Source organism: Alligator mississippiensis, chromosome 5 (genome assembly GCF_030867095.1).
Source record: "Alligator mississippiensis isolate rAllMis1 chromosome 5, rAllMis1, whole genome shotgun sequence".
NCBI lineage: Eukaryota > Metazoa > Chordata > Crocodylia > Alligatoridae > Alligator > Alligator mississippiensis.
This window is the reverse complement of record NC_081828.1, coordinates 37,728,180-37,755,710: the sequence shown is the minus strand read 5'-3', so window position 1 is coordinate 37,755,710 and position 27,531 is coordinate 37,728,180. Positions and strand designations below refer to the sequence as shown.

Below are 27,531 nucleotides of genomic sequence, written 5' to 3'. Positions count from 1 at the left end.
CCCCTCCCCCCACAGGGCCTATAGTTGCTGTTTTTCATTTCAGAAATTTTGGTACAAATACACCTTAATACAGACTGTAACTGTCACCTAAACCTTTCCTAACACTGCAAACAATTTTAGTTTGTGCTAGACTACAGTCTGTTTTAGAAAGAATCTACTTGGCATCACAAGCAGCTACTTTTCAAAATATTTTTAGTCCATTTTGGATGATGTAGGTCCATTATAATGATCACATTTGTATACTTTTACATAAAACTGAAACTTGGCATACTAATACCCCAATACACAGCACACACAATGTGTGGTGGAATATTACAAGCCATTACAGAATGGTCTGCCACTGCACAATTGCACAGTATGCCAGAACTACCAAAACCTGAGGAATCGTAAGAGTACAAATTACATTGTATTATGCTTGGAGTAGTCTTGGAATGTGTCTTTACAAAAAAAAAGCAAAAAACCAAAACCAAAAAACTTCCATGTTTCTTTGGAGAGCATCTCAAGGGGAAGGGACTCAGGAGATTTAGGTCTGCTGCATTACAATGGGTCATTTACCTAATTGCTTCAGTTTCTCCATGTGTAAAATGGGGCTTATAGTACTTTCCTTCTTTGTAAAGCACTTAGAAACCTGATGAAATACACGGTTCAAGTGCTATGTGCTTCACTATTACTCTTCAGCTGTAACTCACCTGGAACTGAAGAAACAGACAGCAAAGAGTGCAAGAGACAAGCTATACCACTGTCAGTGTTAAGGACAGTTCTAAAGAAGGACATAAGTGATACTAAGCATGAAGAAACAGTAGCATCCTGCAGCTCCCAAGAGGCTGCGCTAAGTACAGCACAGTCAAATCTCAGATATTGAAAAAAATAAGTGCAAAATCTGGAATGAGGTCAAAGTCAGAAAGGAAGGTGCTCAGGTCTGAATTAGGGAATAAAAGGGATTGAACTAGCAAAACAAAACAAAACAAACAATAGAAGGAAGGTAGAATAAGATGAACTGAGAAAACGTAAAGGACAAAATAAAAAACATCAAACAAACTGGAAGAGAATACGGGTTGAGAAGCTGAAAGAGGAAAAGCGTTGAGAGAGCTGGAAAAAAAAACAACAAAGAGGAAGAACAGCAAACTAAAAACCAAGATGGTCAGGGCATAGTGGTTAGATAAAAATCAAATAAATTTAGTTTACTTCAATGACTTATGATGGGCTGTTTGGAAGGATCGAAAAGAGAACTCAATCTGCAGTGCTTAAGCAAAAGATGTTGTGGCCTGCTTTGTTATGAAACTAGGGCATGAGACTTTAGGTTTTCGTATTTAAGATCAGGAACTCATCCAAAACTTTACAAATAATTCTTACCATATTTCTATATATTATTTTCCATCAGTATCTACCAGGCATTTAAATCTTTGGTAACGTTCATATGTGAGTATACATGGAAAATGAATCTTACCTAGTAGGGACAAAATCTTGCAACCAGAAATAGGAGATCAATGTTGACAAGATAATAGACAAAGAAGTTGCAAATCCTTTTAAAATATTGTCTGCATATTTTATGACAGCAGCAATCACAAGGCCCCCAAGTGCCTGCAAAGAGATTGAAATGCACTTAAGATTAGTACCGACTTTAAACCAGGGGTGGGCAATTATTTTCAGTGGAGGGCTGGTTAACAAACGAGCTGTCGAGGGCCGCATGGGTACTCCTTCCCCTTGACAGGTGCTCTGCCCCCTTGTCACCATCTTGGGACCGGAAGTCCCACCCCTAACCCCTGACCTTTGCCATCAGAAGTCCTTCCTTTGCTCCCTGGAAATACTCCTTTGGGGGGAAGGGGGTTTGCCATCTTAGAGCCAGAAAAGGGCCAAATCATACACTAAAAGTCAAACATCAGCTCAGGTTACAACTCAGGGCTACCTATAGAGCCCATGGGGATGTCCGCCCTCTGCAGGGACCATGTTAACCAAATTGTCACATACCAGAGTTTTTGGGGAGAGACAGAGGTGGCATTCTGCCACAGAGGTGACTACATAATAACTCAAAAATAAATTCTTAGTTTTGTAAATTGTGTGCGTGTGGGGGAGGAGTGTATAAGAGTGTGGATGTGTGTGTGTACGCGCATGTCTGCGGCATAGGGTATGTTGGGGGGGGTTGTGTATATGTGGGAGGTTGTGGGGGCAGGGTGTGGGTGTGAGGGAGGGTGGGTGGTATGGGGACCCCTCCCACACTCCCTCCATGGTGCTGCAGCAGGCAGAGCACTCAGTGCACAGGCACCTGGCATGGTGCGGCTCTGGCCAGCGCTGCACATCGCAGCAAGAAGTGCAGCCTCCACCAGGCTGCCTATATTGCTGGCACTCCCTGACACTCAAGCGCAGCTCCTGCACTTGCACAGCAGGGAGGGAAACCCCATGTACTGGTGCCAGGTGCCTTCCCTGCCAGGGCTGTGCAGCACTGGAAGCCCCAGGCACTGGAGTGGCTGCCTTCCCCGCCCCACAGGAGAAGGCGCCTGGAGCTTCCCTCCCCTGCAGTGCGGCCCCTGTGGGGAAGGCAGCCAGCTTCAGTACACAGGGCTTCTCTCCCTGCTGTGTGAGTGCAGGGGCTACATGAGTGAGTGCAGGGGCTACAAGTGGCAGGGAGTGACAGCGATGCAGGCAGCCTGGCAGAGGCTGTGCCCCTCACTACAATGTGCAGTGCTGCCCTCCTTGAAGGTGGGAGCAAGGCAATAGGGTACATTTTGGGGGCTGCATGTACCCATGGGCAGAAGGGCTAGGCAGGACACAATTTGTTGGGGGGCGCCGCAGACCAGTGTCATGACCCAAAGGTATGATTTTGTGTGTGCTTCGGCACTAGAATTATCCCCGTGGGATTACAGCTTCATTGCACGGTGGAGTTTTGCTGCATAGAGAACCCGCGCGCAAGGGAAAAGTTCCTGCCACTTTGCAGCTGTCTTTGCAGGGTGCATTTCTCAAGTCGTGGCAGAAATGCACGGTGCAAAGGATTTCCCGCCACCCATATGCAAATTTGTTCCCCGCTATTGGCTAGTTCTAAATTATTCCCACGTGGCGGCTAGCGATTGGCCTGCTAGCCGTATAAGAGGTTTGAGCGGTTTCCGCCCAAGCCGAGGAGGACTCCACATCGATCTCGTGGGGACTCTAGGTACGCGGCAGGGCAACAGAAACCCTGTGTGAGATCCAGAGGAGTTTGGTGGCCTGATCCACCGCCCACCTCTTCCCGTCTTCGAACGAAAACATTATAAGACGTATCTATGAGTTTCTATTTTGGTGGCGCGCTTGTCCAGGACATCTGGAGTTCTGTTTGCGTGGAGCCTAGCAAACTCCATGTGATTGTTCGTGTTCTTTTTGTTTGTAACCGCAACTCAAGCAAGTTTTTCAGCCTGCACCGCGACCATCCCGGTGTAAGTAAACAATCTTAAAATCTACCATTACGTGTCTGTGCCTAATTCTAGCTCGGCGCCCACCCTCTCTGACCCGGCGTGCCCGGGCTGCCGGCCACAGCCCACGTGCAGCGCGACAAGGGCTGCGGATTCACACCCGGCCCGCACAACCAGATGAAAGTGCTTGGGAGGCCGTATCCGGCCCACAGGCTGTATTTTGCCTGCCCTTGCTTTAAACCATATTCACAATGGATAATTTTAATGGCAACATCTATTTTAATATCTTGTAAACTTATTAAAGGTTTTCAAATGTGTATAAATCCACTATACTTTTTATGCTGTTGTGCATATGCTGGGTTGAGAGCAACTAGCGAACAAGTTCCTCATTCCCCAGCACAGTGATCACCAAATATACACCAAAATGAGACTGCAGATAAGGCGGTATACTCCATTTTTAGCTCAAAAAGATTGTTAGGAGGATAGGCTATGTAACCAATCTTGTATTTTATTTTCTTTATCAATGTGTTTTTAACTTTACAAAGGAAATAGTGCTATAGAAGTTAATTTTGCACAATACATGATTCTATAATGTTTGCACTGCTATTAATTTGCAAGTGCTTCTATTAGGAGGTCTATTTTAGCATGGATGGACAGGACATTTAAATTAATGAGAACTTTGTGAGTAAATGTGAGCCACCAACATAACTTCCCCAAGCACACAAGAAAATAAGTCCCTAGGTCTGTTATCAGTGTCTCAGGGGACCTGTTTCAGTCAGGGTACAATTTTAGATACATTACCTGTAGAACTACAACTGTCCACGTAAGTTTGTTATACCCTTGAAAAAATCCATTCTTTGAGATAAGTTCTCCATCATAAATGTACACACCCATCAATCCAAATATGCTACCAAAAAATCCTAAAAAGTAAAAGACAGATTTTTGTAATTAAAAAAGAACAGTCTCTGGTCCTTAATCAGGTCCACCTGGCTTTAAGAGTTTGCCCGTATGCTTCCAGTTTTAAGATATGGGCCATAGTTTGCAAAACTGCAAGTATGTTTAAATGCCACCCAGATAGAAACTTAAAAGCAACAAAAATAGATTTTCCTCTTGTAACAGATTCTGGTAATTTCCAATAAGGCACCCAACTCAAAATGGGGAATTTTTTTGGCAAACAGTAAATTAACTGAAAAATATAGATTAAGATAAATTTGGCAAAACCAAGTCCATGGAACCTTAAAATAAGTAAGGCATGGATAACATGTTCAGTGACTGTGCTTGTGTTTGTAGAAGGAACAGTGAATTTAGGTTTCCTGTTAGGCAGAGCAACAGGAACTAAGAAGAAAATAAGCACACCCCAAACCAGAATTTATTTACAGATTTAATTACATACACCATGCTAAAATGCTTATGCTTTTTTAATGCTCATCTGAACCTTTGTTTTCAGTTCTTCTGAAAACAATGCCCCTTTTTTAAAATGGTCAGACTTGAACTTACCAAGTTGGATGTTTCTGATCCACACAGATTGTTTGGTTTCTTTTAAAATTTTCTCAAAATACACCCCAGCAAATCCACTGGAAAAGCACGCTATAAGAACTGCCATGAGGCCTACAAACTGAGACCCTGCAGAAAGCTCCTTAGCAGTTAATGTTTGAGAATCTGAGGGCCACTAGATGAATAAACAAAACAAAACAAAACATATATTTAAAAATGCATAAACTCATTCATAATTTTTTTAAAGTATGAATATTTATAAGCAACAGCTTGTTTTCCAGCAAGGTCTATGCTGTTGATAAATATTGAGTGATGTGCTGTAGGACAATTAAATCTTATCACATATATTAAAAAAAATAGTAGCTAAAACTGCTGTTATGATTTTTCTTTCTAAGCCCTTATCAAATAAGAGGTGAAATTCTGATTTTCCCCTGACAAAACTCCCACTGACTTCAGTGAGACCCAATTTTATCCAGAATACTTTATGAATTGTCCAAATCTGTCAATTACAGCATGTTTACCATACTATATCTAGTATTTATGTTTATTATTCTATAGAGACAATACAAGAGTGTAGTCAGAGATGTACTGGAGAGACTAGGAAATACAACAAAGGGTTTTAGTCAGAGAGGTAATAAAGAGTAGAACCTCAATACTCTACTATCCTATAATCCTGCTCTGGAAATGATAACAAACTGTACCTATATGCGTTAGTTCCAGATGTACAATATGGTAACTGATGCTCAAATATTTTATCTCTTTCCCAATAACTTTCCCAAACCACTAAGAGACTTACTTACGGTTTACCTGGACAAGTGCAACTCCTGTCATCAAAATCACTAAAGAAAGCCACTGGTATACACCTAATTTCTTACTTAACATGGACACAGAAAATAAAGCTGTGGTAAGAATTTTCAATTGATATGTGACCTGGAAAAACACACAATAAAAGGTATTACTACACAATTCATGTTCTGTTTGTCCAAATACAAAGATATATATAGAAAGAAAGTACCTGATAAGTGGCTGCATCTAGATTTGACAGTGCTACATAGAGCAAGTTATTCTGGAGGGTATAAATTCCCGATGGAATAGCAAGTTTAAGTGTTTCCATTGGCTTGTTAAGGATTTCATCATGTAGTACCCGGTTCAGTGTCCGAAAATTGCACTCTACAAAAGTAAACGACAGAAATATTGAAGATACAGGAAAGGAAGTTAACAAAGAATTTGTGTTGCATTTGTTTCAGATTGCTATATACTTTTTATTATAAATGTCTGCCTTCAAAAACTCAGTTATCCCAGAAAATAATATGCACTTGGTTTGTGAAAGGTCTAACGAGGAAAAAATATTTTTCCAGGGTTATGGCTGCATAGAGCAGGGCAAAGGCTAGTCTTCAACTCACTTACCCTCCCTTTCTTACTTAACTAAGGCTGAAACCGTAGCTGCTCCTGAAAATTAGTCTGCATGGGTGGATCTATGATTCAGAAAAAAGTTAAAGTGTTTCCAAGGCTGTGAAAGAGGAGAAGAGAGACCAGGAGCAGCTAACAGACAGCAAAACCCTGAAAAGGTTAACTTAATTAATGGACTTTCAAGACCATTAAAAAGGACAGAGGATTGTTAACACCGCTGGAGTGAAGAACACTGAGCCATTAAGTCAACTGACTCCCCCAGTGGCCTGAATTGTAACGCAACAGCTGCTGCACCATGGAGCAGGAATCGAAGCAGTGTGCTTCTATCCCAGGCAGAAAATCAGTTTCCTCGCTTAATACATTTACCCCAATTTTGGGGGACCACTTTTGTGGAAGAGGCATGTGTTGTATGAGAGATGCAGTATTGTATACTCTCTCTTTCTGGTTTTCACACTTATTTTATAAATGATTCACAAGTCCTGATACTTACAATAACAGTGTCCCTGTTAGCCCAACACACTATTGCCTATAATTATTCAACGTAATTTTAATAGGCAGAAGGCAAGGCATACTATAATTAAAAAAAAACAGGATGATTTACAATTTCTATGATTGGTTAAAGACTTAACAGGGATGCCCCAAAATAGTAAAGGAATAAACTCTATTAAGCATAAATAGCTTTACATGTGGAAACTTCAAATTTATTTCATTCTGCAGCTAAATCTAGTGCTTAAATTTACCCCAACTTAATGATAAACTATATGTGTTTGTACAGATATCAGTATTCAAGCACATATGAAGATTTTTAGGAGCTCAAGACACTGAGGGTGCAGACAGAAGTGCAGCTCCCTGCTGAAACTGAGAACACTTTGCAGGAAGCATTCTGAGTTACAATGATCCCCAGGACCAAACAGAAGTTCACTCTTGGCTCCAGCAGGGACTGGCTGTAAGCTTGTAACTGGTTCCCCCTAGCAACAGCCCCTCCTTCCTGCCAGTTCCCTGTCAGCTGGCTCTGTTTTCAGAATGGGAAAAGGGAAAGGTGTCTCTAGTGGGTTTTACGGAATAGAGAGAGGTCCCACACAATATATTGGTTCAAATTAGTATGCTGGTGGGGGTGAAGTTGAGCCTTGTGTGTTCTCACAACGACCACGATTTTGATTCCTTTTAAGATGTTTATTAAAACTCCTTACTATGCATATAACACTGCTTAGCTTTAAGAAATACCACAAACATTAAAAACACAATAACTACATATATCAGAAACAATGCTCCAAACGCACTTCCTTCCCAAACAATGCTATAAAAATTAGTATTGCAAAAACAGTTACAATTACAACTAAAGGTTAAATTCAAATCACTACTATTATTTCTCACGCTATACTTACAATTCTAGAATTCCGAGAAGCCAAACACCTAAATATGGTTTCATTCCTCAGTAGTACAATTTAATGGGCTGGCCTCAGTAGTACGGTTCAATGGGTTGGCCTCAATGGGAAAAGGGAAAGGGAGCAGAGGGAGCTTGTTCTAGGGGTTCCCCAGCCAGTGCTGGAGGGTGGGGTGGGTGAATTGGAGCCCCCCACCTCAGAGGGAGCTCCAATACACCTGCCCCACTCTCCAGTGGAGACTAAAAGCCCCCCACACCAAATTCCCTCTGCTCCCTTTCCCCCCTCCTTTTTTGAAAACAGCGACAGTTGGGCAGGTAGCACAGACACAAATTACAGAAGACACTGTTTTGAAATGTCTTCATCTGAACCCTCATGTAATGAGGGTTCCGATTCTCACACTATCTTGCACAGGCAAAAATTGTCACTTCTGTCTGCACCCCTGGGGTGCTAGAAAACTGAAAATAATCATGATGTATAGAACATACACTCTAACAACAGCACTTTGAAGTTAACGAAGTTGTGAGCTTAACATTGTGTTTTTGATTACTATTAGAATAGCATCTCTTCTACTATGCTAGGAGCTCATTGTTTCTGTTTCATGCTCTTATCACTTATTCTTCAAACACATGTATGGCTTTCCCTCATTCCTACTCATTTAGCACTCTTGTGCATGCCTTCCAGATGAACAGAAGAGGCAAGTCCGTTCTCAGTACAACAGCTTTGCATACTTCTCAATATTCATGTCCCATCAAATGGAGTTTCTTTGATAGATTTACAAAATGGATATATGGCATTGAGGTATTAAGTACAAGCAGAGGTCTTTCCTACTGTTGGAACATTATTGTGATAAGGAGCCACGTGATACAGAGATGGTGAGAATGTATAGGTCTTACAATCTACCCAAGCATGTAAAAAGCAGTTCCTAAGCTAACTGAGAACCAAACTAGAGAAGAATTAACCTGTTTCTGCAGCTTTCACTGGAATACATTATTTAATAAAATATAGGAAAAATACTAATTGAAAAAACCCAATGCATACTGCTATCTTTGTAGACAAGTAAAATACAGGCCATAATCTTCAGCAGCTCAGCAATAACTACTGCAGTGGAGGATAAGTAGCGAGGTCCTTCTTCTTTCAATGTCCGAGAATAACGCATAGTCAAGACCAAACTAGTGGTCTGAAAGACCAAGATCCCCAAGGAGAGATATTTCAAATTGGTAGACATTGCTTGACCTTCACTTTCCTGAAACAGAAGAAAAATAAAAATAATTATGTAGCCAAAACTATACGCTGCCATTTCCTCTCTAATTTTATGTATGGAAATGGTGTCCATTGGACAGAGTCAAACAAGGGAATCAAATACAACAATGTTTGCTTATCCAGATTTCTACTCTAAAAACAATGCTGCAAGAGGCTAACCAATTTCAACTGAACTATGAGTAGTAAAATAGCAAAAGCTTAGGAAGAACAATTCCTATTAGCAGAGAAACTCTATAATGATACTCAGTGGTGCTTATTACTATGCAATATTTTTGTTCAAATCAAAGGTGAAATGAGCCTGTTTAAAATAAATTTTGATACCTGAAGATTATGAAATGCAAATGTTCCATGGAACTTGGTCAACACAGTAACATGACAGTCAAATACATCAATTCCCATAATGCTCAAAGAGCTATTGAATCAAATAAATCGAATGAGAAAATATAAAAGAACCCCAACAACTAAAACGTCCCTAATTCATGATCACAGATAAGACAATGACCATTGCCATGGTAAGAGAAAAAGCAATAGGAAAAACAGTGTAAGGAGTATTGCACTTTATCCTATTTGTTCCGAGTAATAAAAATAGTAGCCTCCATTTCCATGATAGATATTAATGCAAGTTCACACTGTACACACTCATTTCATATGCACTACATTCAAATCTACATTTATAGGCCATCTTGTAGCTCGTGAGACAGATCATCACATCTCTATTTTAGAAATTTTGAAGTGCTGAGAAAAGCTCTAATTCTGTCAGCTTTATGCATGTTTAATTTAAGCATAAGCAGTCCCAAAAAAGGGCTAAAATTAAATGTATGCATAAAAGCCTTTTCTGGATCAGGGGTTGTGCATTCAGCATGCTCCAAAACACAATGCAGTTTTTAGCTGCATGTAAAGCAACCACAATTACTGTTAATGGGACTGATGAACCTAATTCCTGTGCTGAAAATTAATCCACAAACATTCAGATAACCATGTTGTGTAAATTGAAAGCAGAACAATAGCAAATGACACCTTATAGGCTCGGCAGTGCTATGTTGGCTAACGCTATGCAAGAAAGAGACTTGAAAGACAAGAAAGAGCCCCCAAGGTCTGGAACAGCCTGCCACCGGAGGTGGTTCAAGCGCCTACATTGAACACCTTCAAGAGCAAACTGGATGCTCATCTTGCTGGGATCCTATGAACCCGGCTGACTTCCTAACCTTTGGGCAGGGGGCTGGACTCGATCTTCCGAGGTCCCTTCTAGCCCTAATGTCTATGAAATCTATGACAATTTTGGGAAAGACAAATACTGAATAATTATGGATGCAACTTCACTGCCATCACACAAGTGAGAAAGCCTAAATGCACTGTCCATACCAGAAAAATTCCTTGTAGCTAACACTGATTTAGTTTCACTTAATCAATACTAGGCACTGCAATGTACACTGGCTCTGCCTGCTACCATCACTTTAAGCACTGTATTTATTAGAGAACTCTAGAACAGAAGGCAAGGAGAGGCTAGGCCTATACACATACTGTACTGGCGCCACATACAGTAAAATTCAAGTTAAGATTTATGAGTTTTAAAAGTCTGCATGCTTGACTATGCAATGCTCAATGCACACGGGTAACCTGCAAGTATCACGTGCTGTGCATAATAATTGAATGTGGGGGAAATGTGCACATACTTTTGAAAACCTGTGCCTAAAATAAGCGCTGTTTTTCACTGACTGTGATTTTATCTCAAATATATCTTCTAAGCTTATTCTTTCCCAGATCTAGACAAACTGCACTATTCAAAGACTTCTGACTCATACACACACACTCAGTTCTCATAAATGTTTTGCAATTAAATATGTAGAAAAAATAGATTAGCTATAAACTGCGGCTACTTGAGACATTATAGTACTGTATAACAGGCTTGCAACCATACAGTCACAGATGCAGGTGAATTGCAGCTCATTTCTGTGAACAATACAGTTATTTGCAGCCAAAATTATAGATCTGCATGTATTTTTGTTAATGTTCATTAGCAATGAGGAAAGGAAGAGAATAAATGAGTGAGTGCAGAAGCTATAGGATGCACATTAACCTGAAGGTGCTACTTGACAGAAACTATTTATATGCAAAAATATCACCCAAAAGAGACCATGAAAAGAAAATTTGAGGACTAGAGATCCTGGTGGAGAAATTGGTAGAATTCAGGGGTTTGATGAAATGTTGGAGGAGAGGAGCCTGCACAGACAATGCAGGATAAGGCAGAGGAAGAGACTGACTACTGGAGGAGATTGAAAGGCAGGTTTGTTATATTGGAGAACAAAGAGAAATACATAAAGAGAAGAAAAAGTAAAACCCCACAAAAGAGGAAGAGACATGCAGAAGATTGAGAGAGAAACAGAAATCAGTGTAATATGCAGACAAAAGGAAAACAACCCAAGATTAATATCAACACCTGCAAAAGACAAACTAGCAATTGGAAACACACTGTGAGCAAATCAAAAGGCTTTTATCACGGTCCAAAGAACAGAAAGGTGGGCTGCTGTCTTCCAGGAACAAGGAAATGAGCTGTGAACCTGAGGGTGAAAAGAATCCTGATGGGACTAGGGAAAATAAAAATCTGCTGTTTCTCTCCGGTCCAGACAAAAGCCGACACTGCCAATTCAACAGGAACAGATGAAGGATAACTGGGAAGACTCTTAAAGAAGTGGTAGCTAAAGTTATCTTCAATTAAATAGAAGTGGTAACATTTTGCATAATAGAAATTTTTTTCTCTCATAGGTCTGGAACTATAGAGTGCTCACACTGCATTAGCTTCTTTCTGAAGCTAGCATCTCTCAGGAAATAATCCGTGTAACACTTTAAAAAAGGAATTAATTCTAAGCCCTTGCATTTTCATCTTCCTCCATTTTTTTGATTAAGGTTATACTGCATATTTGGGACAGTTTTGCCAATTCCCTCTTTCAGTTCTGAAATATCCCTATCTCCTCCTCCTCCTCCAATCCACCCAGTTGGTTAGAATGTGAGCACTGGGAATTTGACTACATAAAAACATGTCCCAACTAACATGCATAGATAACTTTTTCCAAAAACTCACACCTCACAGACAAGCTGCTTCTGAGCCAAATTCCTCTGAAACAGATGCATTTACATAGAATGGAGAGGTTCACAGAACCCTCTGACCTTCAACTTCTGTATCTGGTGAACAAGCAGAGCAGTACTGTAGATTCATATCACCCCAAAGATCAACTTATGGGAAGAGGCTGACCTTAGAAGTGAGTGCTTTTCCAATAAAACTCAGACACCAGAAAAAGTACAAAAAAATACATACAGAATTGTTGTCTTCAAGTACAATCTTGGGTTCATTATCTGTCATGATTCCAGAAAGCAGAAATTTAAGACTGTAATATCATCCATTTAACTTTGCCTGTAAAAAATTGGTCACTTCCATTTTCTTTCCTGCCAAGCAGTTCCTTAAATAGGACAAAGTGCCTCAGAAAGGTAGCAGCAAAAGAACATCAAATATTTATTCCACTGATTCCTTAAATGGACCCAAAGCATTAACAGCCACACAAAATGAACTTAAGTATTGCTGTGGTTGTAAAAGAAAGATTGTTCTTGGAGTTAAGAATGGAACCGAGTTGCAGGTTCCAAGAAAAGCAGTCGTCAGCAATGTTGTGTACAAATGAAGCACCTTCGTTTTATGCTGTACGTGGTACCGTATGTTAGTCACGTGTCTGGAACTGCACAACAGTTGAACTTTCACATTCCAGTAAGAAAATGCCCCACCTATTAACTTACAATAACTTCCCTGTAGGTGCTCAGCTTGCTTTGTTCCCTCTTCCCTTCCTTTTACCTTAAGTTTCATGTATCAGGGTGTACAACCCAGTGCAAACTTGGGCTTCAATCCAACATATCACTTAGGCACTCAAGGTGCCTCATTTGTTTTAGTGGGACTGGTCACAGCTTGAATCAAACACAGGCTTAATTGCCTTCCAGGTTTTGGGTCAGACCATTCAGCACTTTGCAGATACAATGCAAAGCCACGCACAGATGCCCAAACTAGTTTGTTGGAGGTAAGACTAGATTCAATATTAGCATGGCACATGATCTGTACTAATTAGCTCTGCTGAGAAACAAGACTAATCAACCCAGATGTAGCACTCTGCTAACTGGGCTATATTGTTTCCGTACCAAAGGCAAACTTAAGTATCTTAGCAGACAAAGCACTATGCTATTCATGCAGAGAGAGCAGCTAAGAAAGGGTATATGTCTACATTGGAAAGTTAGTGCACAGTATGCTAGGGTGTGAATTTATATTATACTATACTTGCTACTGGACACTAGCCCACCCCTCCACTAGGGACACTATTAGTGGAAAATAAGTGAGAGTGCTGACTCCACTTTAAATGTATGGAAAAAGAGTTAATAGCATGTGGAGACAGGGGGGAAAGGGGTGGGGAACCAAAAAACTATTTGGGAAGCCATATGACTAGTTGTTAAATAATGGGACTACTGAAAATCCTCCATAACTTCTGGTAGCAGGACTTATATCAGTGGTTCTCAACCTTTTCAGACTCAAGGTCCTCCTCCTTAGATTTAAGGCACCCCTCGGACTACGGGAATATAATAGAGCTATTCTTTTGTTGCAAACAACTCAGAAAGACCAAAACAGGTAAAAATGTTTTTAACACCATGAATTCCTGTTTGAAATCTCTGGGTTTACCTTGTGAATCATTTCTGCACACCAAACAGTGCTAACATTGTGTAACACCCTGCAGCACTCTGGAAAAGATCTCAAGATGCCACAGGGTGCTGCAGCACACTGGTTGAGAATCACTGACTTAAGTGGAAAATACATTATTTCACTTATCCATGCAGATTGACTACATTCATTCCTGAACTACAGACTGCCAACTCATCATAACCTTATAAAATACAAAATCTTGACCTGTATCTCACTGCTATGTTAAATTCCCTCCCCTCCATGTCCTTTCCCCCCAAAAAATCATTGTAAGTACATTCTAATTATTTCACACGTACAAAGACCACAAGAAAATCTCTCATGCTTTCCTCAGTTCTTGCAAGAAACTGATGTGATATACCTTGACCTCAGAAAGGCTTCCTTGACTTTAGCAAGGGATGTGATATACCTTGACTTTAGCAAGGCTTTTGATATAGTCTCCCACAACATTTTTGCAGGCAAGCTAAGGAAGTATGGGTTGGATGAATGTACTATAAGGTGGATAGAAAACTGGCTGGATTGTTGGGCTCAAAGGGTAGTAAACAATGGCTTGATGTCTAGAGTTGGTCCTGAGGCTGATTTTGTTCAATATCTTCATCAATGATCTGAAAGGTGGGATGGAGTACACTGTCAGCAAGTTTCCAGGTAACACCAAGCTGGGGAGAGTAGTAGATACACTGGAGGGTAGGGCTAGGATTCAGGGAGACCTAGACAAATTGGAGGACCGGACCAAAAGAAATCTTATGAAGTTCAATAAGGACAAGTGCAAAGTCCTGCATTTAGAATGGAATAATCCCATGCACCGGTACAGACTGGGGACTGACTGGCTAAGCAGCAGCTCTGCAGAAAAGGACCTGGGGGTTACAGCGGACAATCAGCTATGAGCCAACAGTGTGCCCTTGTTCCAAAGAAGGCTAAAAGCATACTGAGTTGTAATAGTAGTAATGCTGCCAGCAGATTGAGGGAAATGATTGTTCTCTTATAATCAGTGATGGTGAGGCCACATCTGGAGTACTGTGTCCAGTTTTGGGCTCCCCACTGCAGAAAGGATGTGGACAAATTGAAGAGAATCCAGCAGAGGGCAATGTAAATGGTTTGGGGGCTTGGGCACATGACTTCTGAGGACAGGATGAGGGAACTGGGCTTACTGAGTCTGGAGAAGAGAAGACCGAGGGAGGATTTAATAGCAGCCTTCAACTTCGTGCAGGGTAGTTGCAAAGAAGATCGAGCTGGACTGTTCTCAGCGGTGGCAGATGACAGAACAAGGAGCAATGGTCTCAAGTTGCAGCAAGGGAAGCTGAGATTAGATATTAGGAAAAACTCTCTTGAGGAGGGCAGTAAAGCACTGGAACAGGTTACCCAGAGAGGCTGTAGAATCTCTATCTTTGTAGGTTTTTAAAATCCAGCTAGATAAAGCCTTGGCTGGGATGATATATTTGGGGATGGTCCTGCTTTGATCAAGTGGATGGACTAGATAACTTCCTGAGGTCCCTTCCAACCCTAATTTTCTCTGATTCTATGATTTTACAATTAATATTATTTACAACTGAACAAAGTACAGTCTTGTTCATTCAAAATCACATTATAAGACAGGGTTGGGCAGAATTTAGCTAATGGGCCAGATCTGGTTTGCCAAGGGATTCTATCCAGCCTGCAGCAGGTCCTTCAGCCTTGCCTGCCCAGGCACAGGGGGCAGCCCTGGCCATGGTGCATGCAGTTGGCTCCGTCACCCCCAGGTGCACAGCAGGGCTGGGGTGCTGCGGTACCTGGACTCCATTTCCCAGCTGCCACTGCTAGTGTCCCCGCTACCACCAGACCTGGCCCCACTTTCTGAGCACCCTAGCCTGTCCACCCTGCACCCAATGGTGCTTTTCACATTCCAATGTTAACCTTTGTAAATTAAGTATTCTCACTACAAGAAAAACAATTTCTGAATGTTCTGTTTTCAGCTGCAAAAGAACTAAAGCAGCACCATATGTAATACAAGATTCTTGCTAACTCTAAAATACATAGCCACTACCCTATCTTTATTTTTTAAACAACATATACTTACTTTTTTTGAACAACTGTTTTCACACTTTGGAGTGAGATTTAAAATTCAGCAGCTTAGAGGCTGCATCGCACAGATATCATCTGGTACTGCATGCACTCAACAGCTTTAAAGACCATGTCCATAAATGCTTAGGGTCTGTGAGCTGTAGATGCTCACAATCTCTCCATAGAAGATCCAGTCTAGCAATGATCCAGTGTAGAACTAAAACAGGATAATCTCTAGAACAGGGTTGGTCAACCTGTGGCATGGATGCCACAAGTGGCATGAGCAGCCTCCGTGTGTGACATGAGGCAGATCAGGGAGGGAACAGGCAACACAATGGCAGATCGGGTAGAAAGCAGAAAACAGTGGCATATCAGGCAGGGTGCAGAAAGTGGAGCAGAACACAGGACAAGGGGAGGGGATCAGAGTGGCATATGGGGAGAATGTGAAACTTAATTTGTGGCATCTATGCCAAAATTGTTGATCACTATTGCTCTAGAACATGCTTTGTGTCTTATTGATACAGCCTCAAAGTTCTTCAGTATAGACTTCAGTGGGTATTTAAAAAAGAACCATGGAAGTACATTTAATGCCATTTGAGGTTCTAGTTCTGCAACTTGTACTATGTGGACAGACCCTGGGGCTCCACAGAGCAGCCATTGTTCACCACAGGAAACAAGTCTGCAAGACTCAGACCTGAACAAGGAAGGACCACATAAAAACCAGCAGCCTAAAAAGTAAACACAAAATTTGTGCAAACAACTTTATTTCACATATCTTAAACGAGTGCTGGAGGAAATTAATTATTTAGTGCTGATTCACAGAAGCACCTGGCATGAAAATAAATGTTTGCTGTTGGCTCACCTATATTTTTTTTTACTCAAAGTTTAATTTTGAAGTAAATGAAAATGTCAGACTCTTCTTATATTTTTCAGCCAATGGCTATAGGCTAACATAAGCTGCACTCAGGTTGGCATTAAATACAACTTAGATTTCACATTTTAATTGCTGAGGTTCTTAGAACATAAAGGCCAAGTTATAAGAGACTTGATACTGTTGGCTGTTTGACTGTTGATATGTTTGGGGGTTTTTTATCAAGTATTCTTCTGTACACAAAATGCAACCATTTAAACACTTCAGCAGTATTTGCACTTCAGCAAAAACTGAGACCAAACTAAACTGGAAACTCAAGACCCAAGTAAAACCAAAAGGCAAATGTAATCATTGCTTTAGTTTTGCAGCTGGGATTTGCCAGAAAATAAGTTCTGTAAGACTTGGCCTCACACAAATAAATAAGGTAAAAAGTAAACTGTTCTGATTCATTCAAGTAGAACAGGTTTATGTAATCTACCCATGGCATCTCCTTAAAAACAGAAGGGCAGACTACAATTGCATACTTTAATGATCACAGTAGCGGGGACACGAACTAATTGGTAATGCTATGCTTGAATAAATTATTAAAATAGGAAAATAATATTAAGAAGATCGGCAAACAAGGAGACACAATCAAAGAAGAAAAATGGAGTAACAACAAATTTGTCTGAACTCTACAACTCAAGGCTACTAGCACACAGAATCTGGAGAAACTATTTTCATGTATCAACTCCTCTCCAAGGTGTTAACATGCATATAACCTTCTCTCCCTTATATCCCAGTCTGGCACTGACACTTACTTCTGCTTGTACTGGACAACCTAATAAGACAGACTACTTAAAGTAAGAAACCTGCATTTTCCATGTGGTTGCTCAATTCCTCAGATCTTTTACCTCTGTGCACATCAATATATCCTATTGGACAAGGTTTAAGGGCTCAATAAAACTATATCCAACTGAGTAAATTATTCTTTGTGTGGGAAGCAGCATACAGATGGTAATTAGAATGCAGAAAAATCTCTTAGGATCTGACAGTCTACCCAAATGTATTGTTGACTTTTTTCTGCGTTGGAATTTAGATATGTACTAACAGTTTGTAAATGTCAAATGCTTTGCTAAATGGTATGAATTTGAAAAATGACATTTTTCCGTACGTAATCTTTAGATTACATGTGTAAAGTTTTTTTTTTATAAGCCACAACTGGTAAAAATTAACACGGAGTAATTCTAATCAACTTTCTTGTTTTAAAATCTTTCCATAGATTTGCTCCATTTTACCTCTCAAACCTCTTATCTGACACTGGCTTCCTTTCCAGCTACTCCTGTTGACATCCACAACTGTTATCGCTTGAAACTGTACCTGCCCATATACTTCCATCCCAGCCACCACTAGTCACGTTATCAGTTCAAATCTTAGGTTCTTTGGTTGCACTCATTCTCTTTGTGAAGGTCTTTATTAGGAACACCATGTGGACGTGCTGTATTTTTCCTATAACTTGCATTTTCAAAAAGTGTTTAATAACAAATGTTTAAAGTTACTTCCCTTTCTCCACTGGTAGAACCTAAGCAAACTACTAATTCAACAAGCTTTTTTTTTTTTTCAATAAGTTCTCCTTAGAACAGCTTTTCTACTATTTCTATCCATATTGGTTTTCTACTGAGTTAAGGATTTCTTGAAAAAGGATCAAGGCAACTGAACAACATTTCCATGATGGGAATATTAAATACAACCAATACAATTAGAATGATGCACTTCGCTCCCAGACTACAGTTCTAACTTACCCCTTTGCTAATCATGCCAGTACACCGAGTGTCAGCAAACATAGTTTATCAAAATTCTTCAGAGTACAGTAACAGTACAGTAAGGAAATCTTATTTGCTAAATATCTCCTCTCTCTATGCATTCTTCTCAACTCAGCTTCAAACAGAAATCTGCCTGTGGGTGACACATAAGGACACATTGATACCCATTGACATATAATTTTAGTAAAAGGTTCCAGTATTCCTACAGTTCCGGAGAGGAAGCCCAGTGATGCTCTCCTCTATTTTTAAATTAACTCAAATCAAAGATGAAGTTCTTCCTCATTCAACATAGGGGAAAACAGCTCATCTTGGATTTGAGTAAAAAGCAGGGGGGTTAGGGGGAAGGTGGTGGAGGGTTGGCTCAGAGTCACAGCCTCTGCCACTCCTCTCCACCTCCCCCCACCTCTGCTCCCTGCCCTGTTTACCCTCCATCAGCTCCAGCTCTGGCCTGGGGAATGAAGTACACACTGGCTCCAGCCCCTGAGCCACACAGCTGTGGTTGCAAAGGTGACAGCTCCAGCCCTAGCTCTGGGGCTGGACATGCTACTGCCACAGCCACTGCTGTCTAGCTGGGTGGGGCTCAGAGCCAGAACCACTAGTGAAGGTAACTGGTGGCAGGGCCAAGCAGCACTGGAGGTGGGGGGAGACAGACACAGAGGCAGGCAACAGACGGGAGAAAGGGGAAAGTGGGAGGGCAGGCACAGTGGGGTGCAGAAACCAGGGGGGCAAGGTGCGCAAAGGGTAAAAGGGGGGTGTTGCTTGCCTCTCTGCCACTGCTTTCCCCACTGCAAAGTACAAATTTAAGATGATCCTCCAATAATTAGATTCTAGACATTGAAAATTATAAAACAATTATAAATTTTCCATGTTTAGAATCTAACTATTGGAGGATGGGTCATCTTAACTTTGAAGACAGCTTGGACTTGGGTAAATAAGACAACACCATAAATTGTCCTCTCCTACAAATATATAAGAAAGCTAACAGAGTGGCAACCAAATTCTGACTGTGGCCTTTTGGGTTTTGGATGCTACTGTAGAACACATCTTATTTTCTCACAAGGAAAGATCTCTCAGGAATTTTTTTTATCAACTCTAAACATATCTAGTAATAGTAAGTCAGAAACTGTTAACCTCAAGTGCCATACGAGGTTAAATCTTTAGATTCTTCCTTTGACCCCTTACAGGCAATGAAGAGCCCAGAAATACATTCTCTCTAGTTAGATGAGTGCTAATGGAAATCAAATATTCAGGCTAGAAACTGACAGTGTTCACTTGCAGAGGAAACGGAAGACATCACTGAGTTAAATCTAACATCAATGCACATTGGTGCTATAGTTTTATATTGACATAAGAGTTACTGAGCCAAACCCAGTCTGCTAACATAGAAGAAGGACACGTAGGATCAAACTTCTCTGTCTCTTCTTTTAAACACTGCATACACTGTATTCACTGCATATATCCCAGTACAGAAAGACTTATTAGTCAAATGGAGACAGGGGTGAACTTTCAGTTCTCTGTCTTCGTTCAAATCCCACCTCAAACACATACCTGCACACAAAGAACTTGTCTTCACCGTAGTGTGAACTCAGGAGTTTTACTTCAGCGTTATCCTACCCAAACCCATGTACACACACGCGTCTAGCTTTAAACTACACCTCAGGAGTACAGGGTGAAGCTCAAGTGAGAAGGGATGGAGCTGGTGCTCACACTCATCAACTGCTAATCTAATCTCTCTCTAGAGTGCGGCCGCTATACTTCCACCTCGAGTGGAGCAATGCAAGCGAGTTGCTGCACTCAAAACAAGCTGATGGACAACTGTTGCAAATAATAATAATAATAGAAAAAATGCCCTCCGTAATTAGAAATAAGTTGTTTTTGTACAGAAGAGACAAGGTTAATGCTGTTGAAGGAAGTCCAGCTTTTGAATGGTCTGACACGTTCCCACACTGCTCTCCATGCCCCTTGCACGGCAAGAACTGTGTTCAGCCTCAGCCTCCTCCTCCACCCTCACCAGCAGCTCCTTTCCCTGGACTTTCCATCCCCGAGCTCCTCCCTGTCTCACCGGCCCCTCATGTGCCTCGCCCTCACCCAACAGCCTAGGCGGCATCCAAAACATGAGGCAGCTCAGGCTGCCTTTACCTCTCTTGTGTCGTCCTTGGCCCTCCGTCTCCCCTTGCGCACGCCTGAGGGATGCTAAAGCCTTTCCCGCCGCACGACTGTGTCCATCCCGACGGCGCGGGCCCAACCTGAGGCTCAGGCTCCGGTGGCAGCTCCCTGAAAGGCCCCGTGGGCTTGGGTCCGGGAAGCGAGCCCAGGCCAGGACGTGCGCCGCAGGAGGTGAGAGGCGCCGCCTGCCCGGGGGTCGCGGCTCGCCTCCCCCTGCTGCCCCTGCCCCGGCCCCGGCCCCGGCCCCGGCCCCGGGGGCTGCCCCACCTACGCCCGCTCGCGGGCCTCCGCGCCGGCCCCGCAGCCGCCTCTCACCTGCCGCGCCGCCCGCCCGCCGGCGCTTCCGGGTGCTCCGGTCCCGTCCCGCAAAGGCTCCGGCTGCAGCCGCGGCCGCGGCCGCTCCGTTCCCAGGGCCCCGGCGTGCGGCGCGGCGCGGCGCGGCCCGGCCCGGCCTCTGCGTGGCGCCGGCCGCGGCCTCCAGCCCCGCGAGGAGCGGGCGCCGTCGCCTGGCTCCGGGCGGGGTCGGCCTCAGCGCCCCCTGCCCCGAGGATGTCGCCCCCTGTCATGAGCCGGCCCCGCTTGCTCCCCGCCGGGCTAAAGGCCCACGCAGGGGCTCGCGCCTTGCCGGGGGACAGGCCTCCGGGCGTGCGGCCCGGCCTGTCCGCACCTCCTCTGTCACCCCAGGAGTCTGGTTGGGGGAGCCAGAGCTGTCGCATACATCCCCGCACACACCTGGGCTGCTGGAGGGGAGCTCCGCCTTTTCCTCTTGCCTGCATTTGCTCTCCCCTCTTTGGATATGTTTCTCTTCTTCCACCTTTTCTTATTGTGTTTTAAAGTTTGTATGTGTGTATTTTGTATCTCCCCTTCTATTTTGGTATTTTTATCTATTTGTGCGCCATGGCATTACTCTTGTAGCTTATATTTTATAGTCCTCACCTTTTAACTAAATGTGTTTAGTTTCAGAAGTAAGCTATACGTTGTAACAATGCTAACAAGGGCAGGAATCAAGAGCCAGTGAATCAGTGATTGAAGGGTAACACAGTAGCAGGCAGCAGTTGACACCTAGGGAAACCACAGATGGACCAAGGGAAGAAATCAATAGGAGAAAATGTAGCAACCAGGAATTCTCTAAACCTCAGTGTTCAAGGGCGAGAAGCCCTGGCCTGAGTTAATCAACCCCAGGGACCAACTTTTGGGCTGAATATCTCCAGATTGACTGCTCCCAGAGCCCTATTCAAAATTCATCAACAGACTCCCAAACCTGCACGTACATGCCGACAACCCCGGGGCTGACAGATGTCATTCAGTAGCCACTGAGGGGGAAGTCCCACGAGGGTCAACGACCCCTGGATTGATTGGGCAAACCTGAAAACTGGGGAGGAGTTACCAAAGTCTGCCAAGGACAGATAAAAAGCAGTGAAACGTGACCCTCAGCGGTGCCCTCTTGATCTCCAACTTGACCAGCACCCGACCTATCGAGCCAGAAGGACCAGCCGGTGACTCCCTTCTGGAGGATAACACCATGCTGAAAGAAGCCTTGACTGGCCATCAATGGCAGACCCCAGCGCCTGTGGGATAGGTATACCTGACTCTTGTAGCTTGCTACTGTGTGTGTGCATGTGTGGGGACCAGGCCCAAGGTTTATGATTTCATTACAGTGTTTCAATCCACCTAATAAACCAGAATTTTAAGGATCCCGAGTTGGACATTTGTAGCCAACAACACTGGGTCCTCCCTTTAAATTGTTCAGTCTGAATAACAAGCCAGTGAGAGCGCTGGCCAGAGTCCACCGACCTCGAACTTGGAAGAACCACGCCTGACAGATCCATCGGGGGGGGCTTCGTGCTGCTAAAGAGCCTGGTTACAAGTTGTGCTTTAAGCTTCCCAACTGTTGATCTGGGTTATAGCTTGGGTTGAGTGCAGTCATAGTCAGGCTAAGAACCTCTCCCAGCCGCATGGCCCTGACCTGCTTCTGTAGGGCTGGCTGGCAGGGCCTCAACTAGGAGCTACAGTCGTCCCCACAGACCCGCAGGGGGAGAGAAAAGGACCTGATTTCCTGGGATGCTGGAGAACCGAAACTTCAGTGGCTTCTCTATGGGGAGTGGCCGCACGTTTGTGGAACACAAGCTGGATAACGTGGGTCAGAGATAAACCTGCCCTGGAGCAGCGTAACTTTAAGATGCCCAAAGAATACTTAAAACTAGTTGACATGTCTTAATGTGTGAGCAATCCAGGGGTTAAGAGCTCCTCAAGCTGCCTAAAATTAACCTGCAACATGTCACAACCAAATTAAGTAGTGCCCATGTCACAAACAAGTAATAACCATTTAAAACAGTTTTTTCTGCACTAGGTTAACTAAGGGTTAACAATAATGATAGTAACCACTTTTTTCTGCGCATGTCAAAAAAAAATTTATTGCTGCGCCACTAACAGAGATAAAAACTTTTGCCTTCTTTGCTTTATATAAATCATTATAATTGGTCAAAGAAAACAAGGAGTAATCCTGTGAAAATAACACCCTAGCAAAGACCGCTAGATAATTGGCGATTCTAATTAGACTTATGACGTGGCAAAAAAACAATTGGCTATCATACAAACAAAACCCGCTTATATTTTTCGCAAAGTCGAAGACAACTCTGCCCACACCTTGGAGTAAATCTGACAATTTGATCAGTTGTCAGCGTCTTCCCGCCGCGACCTCCCTGGCGTACCCTTGCCCCACGTGCCCAATAAGCCGACTGCCGGCCCGTATATATATATCTGCAGAACGACTGAATGACGATCTCTAAGCTGTAACTAAGTATCTCTGACCTCCGTCTTACACCACCTTGACGTGAGTAAACAATCTTGCTTTGCAACCGATAAGCGTCCGCCTAATTAATTCCACTCCAAGCGTCACAAGTACCCGCCTAACGGCCTTCTAAGGCCCCGGACCCTTATCTGCCCGGGTGGGAGTCAGGAAAAGCTGCTGGCCGGCTGCCCTGGGTCCCAACACAACAAAGCCCAAAGATTCAGACAGGGATCACATCAGGTGTGAAGTAAACACCTCTTGTTCTCGCTGTGTATGTTGTCAGCAATCCCTTGATCTGAGGATCTCTACCACGGCTTGTTGATGGGTCTTGAGGTGACTAGAGTCCAATCCTTGAGCCACAGATCCATTGGTAGATGTTGTAGGCTTTCCATGGAGGAGAGTATGCTGTAGACCGGGATTCCTCACCTTTTCCTTCCTCTGTTCTTTCTTCTCTGCTTTGAGGGCAAGACACTTTGCCTTGAAATGGGCTGCTGCTTGGCTGAGGTTCCAGTGCTAGGCAAACAGTCACGGCAAGTCCGAAGCACAGGTCCAGGAGCTCAAACCAAGGTCCACTCTGGGCTTCTAGCCCTGTGTGCTTGAGGCTTGCCATGCCTGTTTGCAAGCACGTGTGTTGTGGAATCGCACAGAACTGTATCTGTGTATCCACATCCACACTGGCACTACAGCTATTCAGCATTGGCATTAAGATTTCTTGGGGTGCATTTTGGGATCCTTAGAACTTCACTGACTTGATCCACTTTAAGAACTTGTCCATCCTTCCCCAGCTCCATGTGGAAGTGTTTTTCACCTGCTGTCACATTTGAGGCACTGTTGTCTTTTGTGTGCTTGTCATTAAACAACACTTAGTGGCTTTTTACAGGAATATAAATCTAAGTCCTTGTTTTTTGGTCCAGTTTCAATTTGGGTAATTACATTCAGCCCACCTAATTCCCCATGCTTCAATCAACTCCAATATTCTTTACTTCCCAGTCTAAAACTCATTAGAGTAGGTGTACATTCTGTTACAATGGCTGTCTTCTAAAAAAAGATATAGTGAAACGACCTTCATGTATAGTGTTTACAATTCTGATATAGTATACAAATCACTAAATACAAATTCCAATAAATTCTTGGAGCAAAGGCAAACTAACATGAATTGCTATAGTCCTTTTCATTATATGAATGCTTCCTTTCTCCCTCTTTCTAGTTACAGTCTTGATGCTCACCCTATGCAAAGGACAGTCCGAACTAGACATTTTTCCCCATGTAGAAGAAGCAGCCTAAGGTAACTATAGGAATTTGAATCCAATCTTCCAGTGGCTGTTACGGAACACAGTGAAGAATCACAGGAAAAGTCACTGTTTTCTAACAGTACAGAAGGAATTTTACTATGTTAAGGAACGATGTTGTTCAGAAAACCTATCCCTTTCCATCTTGTTGTTTCAATGCAGAGGTTCTACCTAGAACACTGAACAAGCCCATCTTACCTTTGTTCCTGCTATTGATTTAAAGAAACTGTCTGTCCCCAAATTGTCATATTGAATGAAATAGTTTGAATGTTTGTAATAGTTGCCCATTAGCCAGTTTCAGGAAGAAGACAAGATTTATCTCCTTATCTAGGCCATTGTTTTGGTCTGTGTGTGAAAGGTCCTTTTAATGTTTTAAAATTGGTGATGAACCAGAGTAAAGTGAATGAAATAGAGGAGCATGGAGAGAAACCAAGTAAAATATCTGTGCAACCTACTGCACCTTCTCCAATTGCTCCATCCACTCCACCCCTATATGCAGAAGTTACAGTAGAATTGAAAGAATTAAAAGCTGACTGTGAGGTAGGAGAAGTAGCTAAAGGTAGAGCAGAGCCAATACTGGAGGCATGCCCTATAGTAACTACCACTTGGAAACAACAAGGGACAAATCCTGCAGTTAGGCAGAATATCTATAGAGAAAGGAACAGGGAGGAAATAGAAGATTTGGCTAGGAGAACAGCACGACATACTAATGAAAATTGCTGTGTGTGGCTAGGAAGGATTATAGAGGAAGAAAATGGAATAGGGACCCTATTAAGTCCGGAGGAGGCCCTTCCACTAATAAGAAATTCGGGATGGAGTAAGGGGGCAATCCTCATAAATACCAGGAATATAATTCCGGGAGGCATGTATCCCATAACTTTAGCTGGATTAATTGCCACCGGGGTAAAAAATCATTTGGGAGCTCTAAACTTTCCCCAAAATTTAGAAGGGGGTATGAATAATATCAGGTACATAATACGGGGAATTAGTTTTGCCCATTGGACAGCACCCCCAAACACCCTAATGGCAGTACAACAGAGATTAAGGAATGATTGTTTGTTTATCAGCACTCCTGAACAAGTAATTTGCAACAGGATGTCGTTAGAGGTAGCAGCAAATGTACTGAAAACTCCAGGAGTAAAAGCCTGGTTACTGCCGCTGGTGGGGCAGACACCCTGGGAGGTAGCTGATCAAATAGGAACCATAGTGCAGGAGGAAGAAATCAAGAAAAAGCCCAAATTAATAATATAGAACATCATGTGCACACTCCTTACCATCCACAATCTAATGGGGTTGTGGAGAGACACATTGGTATTTTGAAGACATAATTGAAAACAAATTTAAAATCAATTTCCTTTAAAAACTGGGATGCAGTATTGCATGTAACCTTAATTCAGTGCAATAATGATAAAACCATGTGGCTGAAACACGAAAAGAAAGAATTTCCAGTGTGGACATATAAGTATAAAAAAGATGATAAAGTGTGGATACACTTACCCAAAGAAGAAAAAGTAACAAAAGGTGTAATTGATCAACTGGGGAAACATCCCAACACTTATTTTGTTTAACTGAGGAAAATCAAACACTAACCTCATGAAGCTAGGTCTCATGAGGACCTAAGCAATCATTTAATTTTGTTACAGGTGTCAAGGATTGAAGTGGCAACAGTGGGAGATCAAGAATGAAAATGATCCCAGAGATGAAAACTGGATGCGGCTAACCAATGCAACATTATGCAGACCAGTACATAGACCACCCAATGTGATTCTGGGATATAATGCTGACGTATGGAATCTCACAATATATCGTTTAACTTGGAAACTGGACAATTAGTGATGTTGTCAAAGGACTATGGAGAACACATTACTTACCTGAAATTACTCAACGCCAGCAAGATCCTCAATGCACCATCTGCTTCGGTGTTAGAAGGACTAGCCATGATTGGAAATGCAGTGGGGAATGGTGTTAAATCTACTATACAACTATGGAACACTATAAAGACTGTATTTTCGGGAAAATGGGTGATATATGTTACAGGATTGTTTGGGTTAATCATTTTAGGAAAATTAATGTTAATGTTGTCATGGAATTATCATAATAAGTTTGCAAGGCTTAGTAATGAAATATAATTGTAATCAAACTGCCTAATGGGCACGGGGGGACACAAATCTATATAGTAAATATTTTAGAAAAAACCTTTTAATTGGAGTGGGAATAGGGATGGTTACAATTGTGGCATTTCCATTATGTCCATTCCTTATCATAACTACCCACATTTTTTGCTATCATGTACACAAGAACGTCACTGAAAAATAATTTAATATATATTTTTAAGTCAATATAAAGGCATAAATAATGAATGACGCCAACAATTTTTTGTATGAAATCAGTGACGAATTTATTAAAGCAGTGCAATATATGCAAACAACACTAGAGTATACCGTGTCTTAGAGAATATTATATTGTGTATCTGAATGGTTTTAAGATCAGTATTATGAGACAAATCTTGAAGTTCTTATTCATACAAAACTCTTTTTTTTTGTCTGTGTAAGGAACTCAGGATTTGTTGCAAGTATTATTGTATTAGTTGTTGTTGTTGTTGTTGTTGTTGTAGAGAACGTAGAAGACAACACTGGATGCACTCCTGACCCTGTTAAAATCAGATGATTTCAATGACAACAGAATTTCATCCGTTGTATCTGCTTCAAAGAATATTTGTGTAGTCTATGTGTAGTTGTAAGCAGCTTTAAGCTTTAATTTTACATGCAGTTTCAATAGGCCATATATTCATTTAAAAAAAATGTTTGAAAGGGATGCACCTTGTTAACACCTGCCACTAGCTTAAAACATGCCATACTATAAGAATACTATGCATGTATTAGGAACAGTATTAAACGTGTCATTATTGTTTAAGGGCCAA

At 42.2% G+C, this 27,531-nt stretch overlaps 1 protein-coding gene and 1 long non-coding RNA gene across 4 annotated transcripts in view; one reads left to right on the top strand and one right to left on the bottom strand.

The window, feature by feature from the left end:
* Positions 1 to 21,244, bottom strand: part of SLC35A3 (solute carrier family 35 member A3) — a 27,085-nt gene extending 5,841 nt beyond the window's left edge. The window contains exons 1-7 of one of the 3 annotated variants that reach the window (XM_059728076.1): positions 20,847 to 21,244; positions 8,708 to 8,912; positions 5,890 to 6,044; positions 5,682 to 5,804; positions 4,878 to 5,049; positions 4,182 to 4,300; positions 1,448 to 1,581 (exon numbers count right to left, since the gene is read on the bottom strand). In XM_059728076.1, coding sequence (XP_059584059.1) covers positions 1,448 to 1,581; positions 4,182 to 4,300; positions 4,878 to 5,049; positions 5,682 to 5,804; positions 5,890 to 6,044; positions 8,708 to 8,894 — 890 coding nt within the window. In that variant the 5' untranslated portion in view covers positions 8,895 to 8,912; positions 20,847 to 21,244. Of the gene's footprint in view, positions 1 to 1,447; positions 1,582 to 4,181; positions 4,301 to 4,877; positions 5,050 to 5,681; positions 5,805 to 5,889; positions 6,045 to 8,707; positions 8,913 to 12,242; positions 12,789 to 20,504; positions 20,591 to 20,846 lie in introns of those variants that run through there. The other 2 variants (XM_006264758.4, XM_019479125.2) reach the window with 2 other exon arrangements.
* LOC132250772 (uncharacterized) lies at positions 20,615 to 27,531 on the top strand. Its single transcript, XR_009462389.1, has 2 exons — positions 20,615 to 20,702; positions 21,489 to 27,531. It is a non-coding gene; the product is annotated as an uncharacterized LOC132250772 (long non-coding RNA).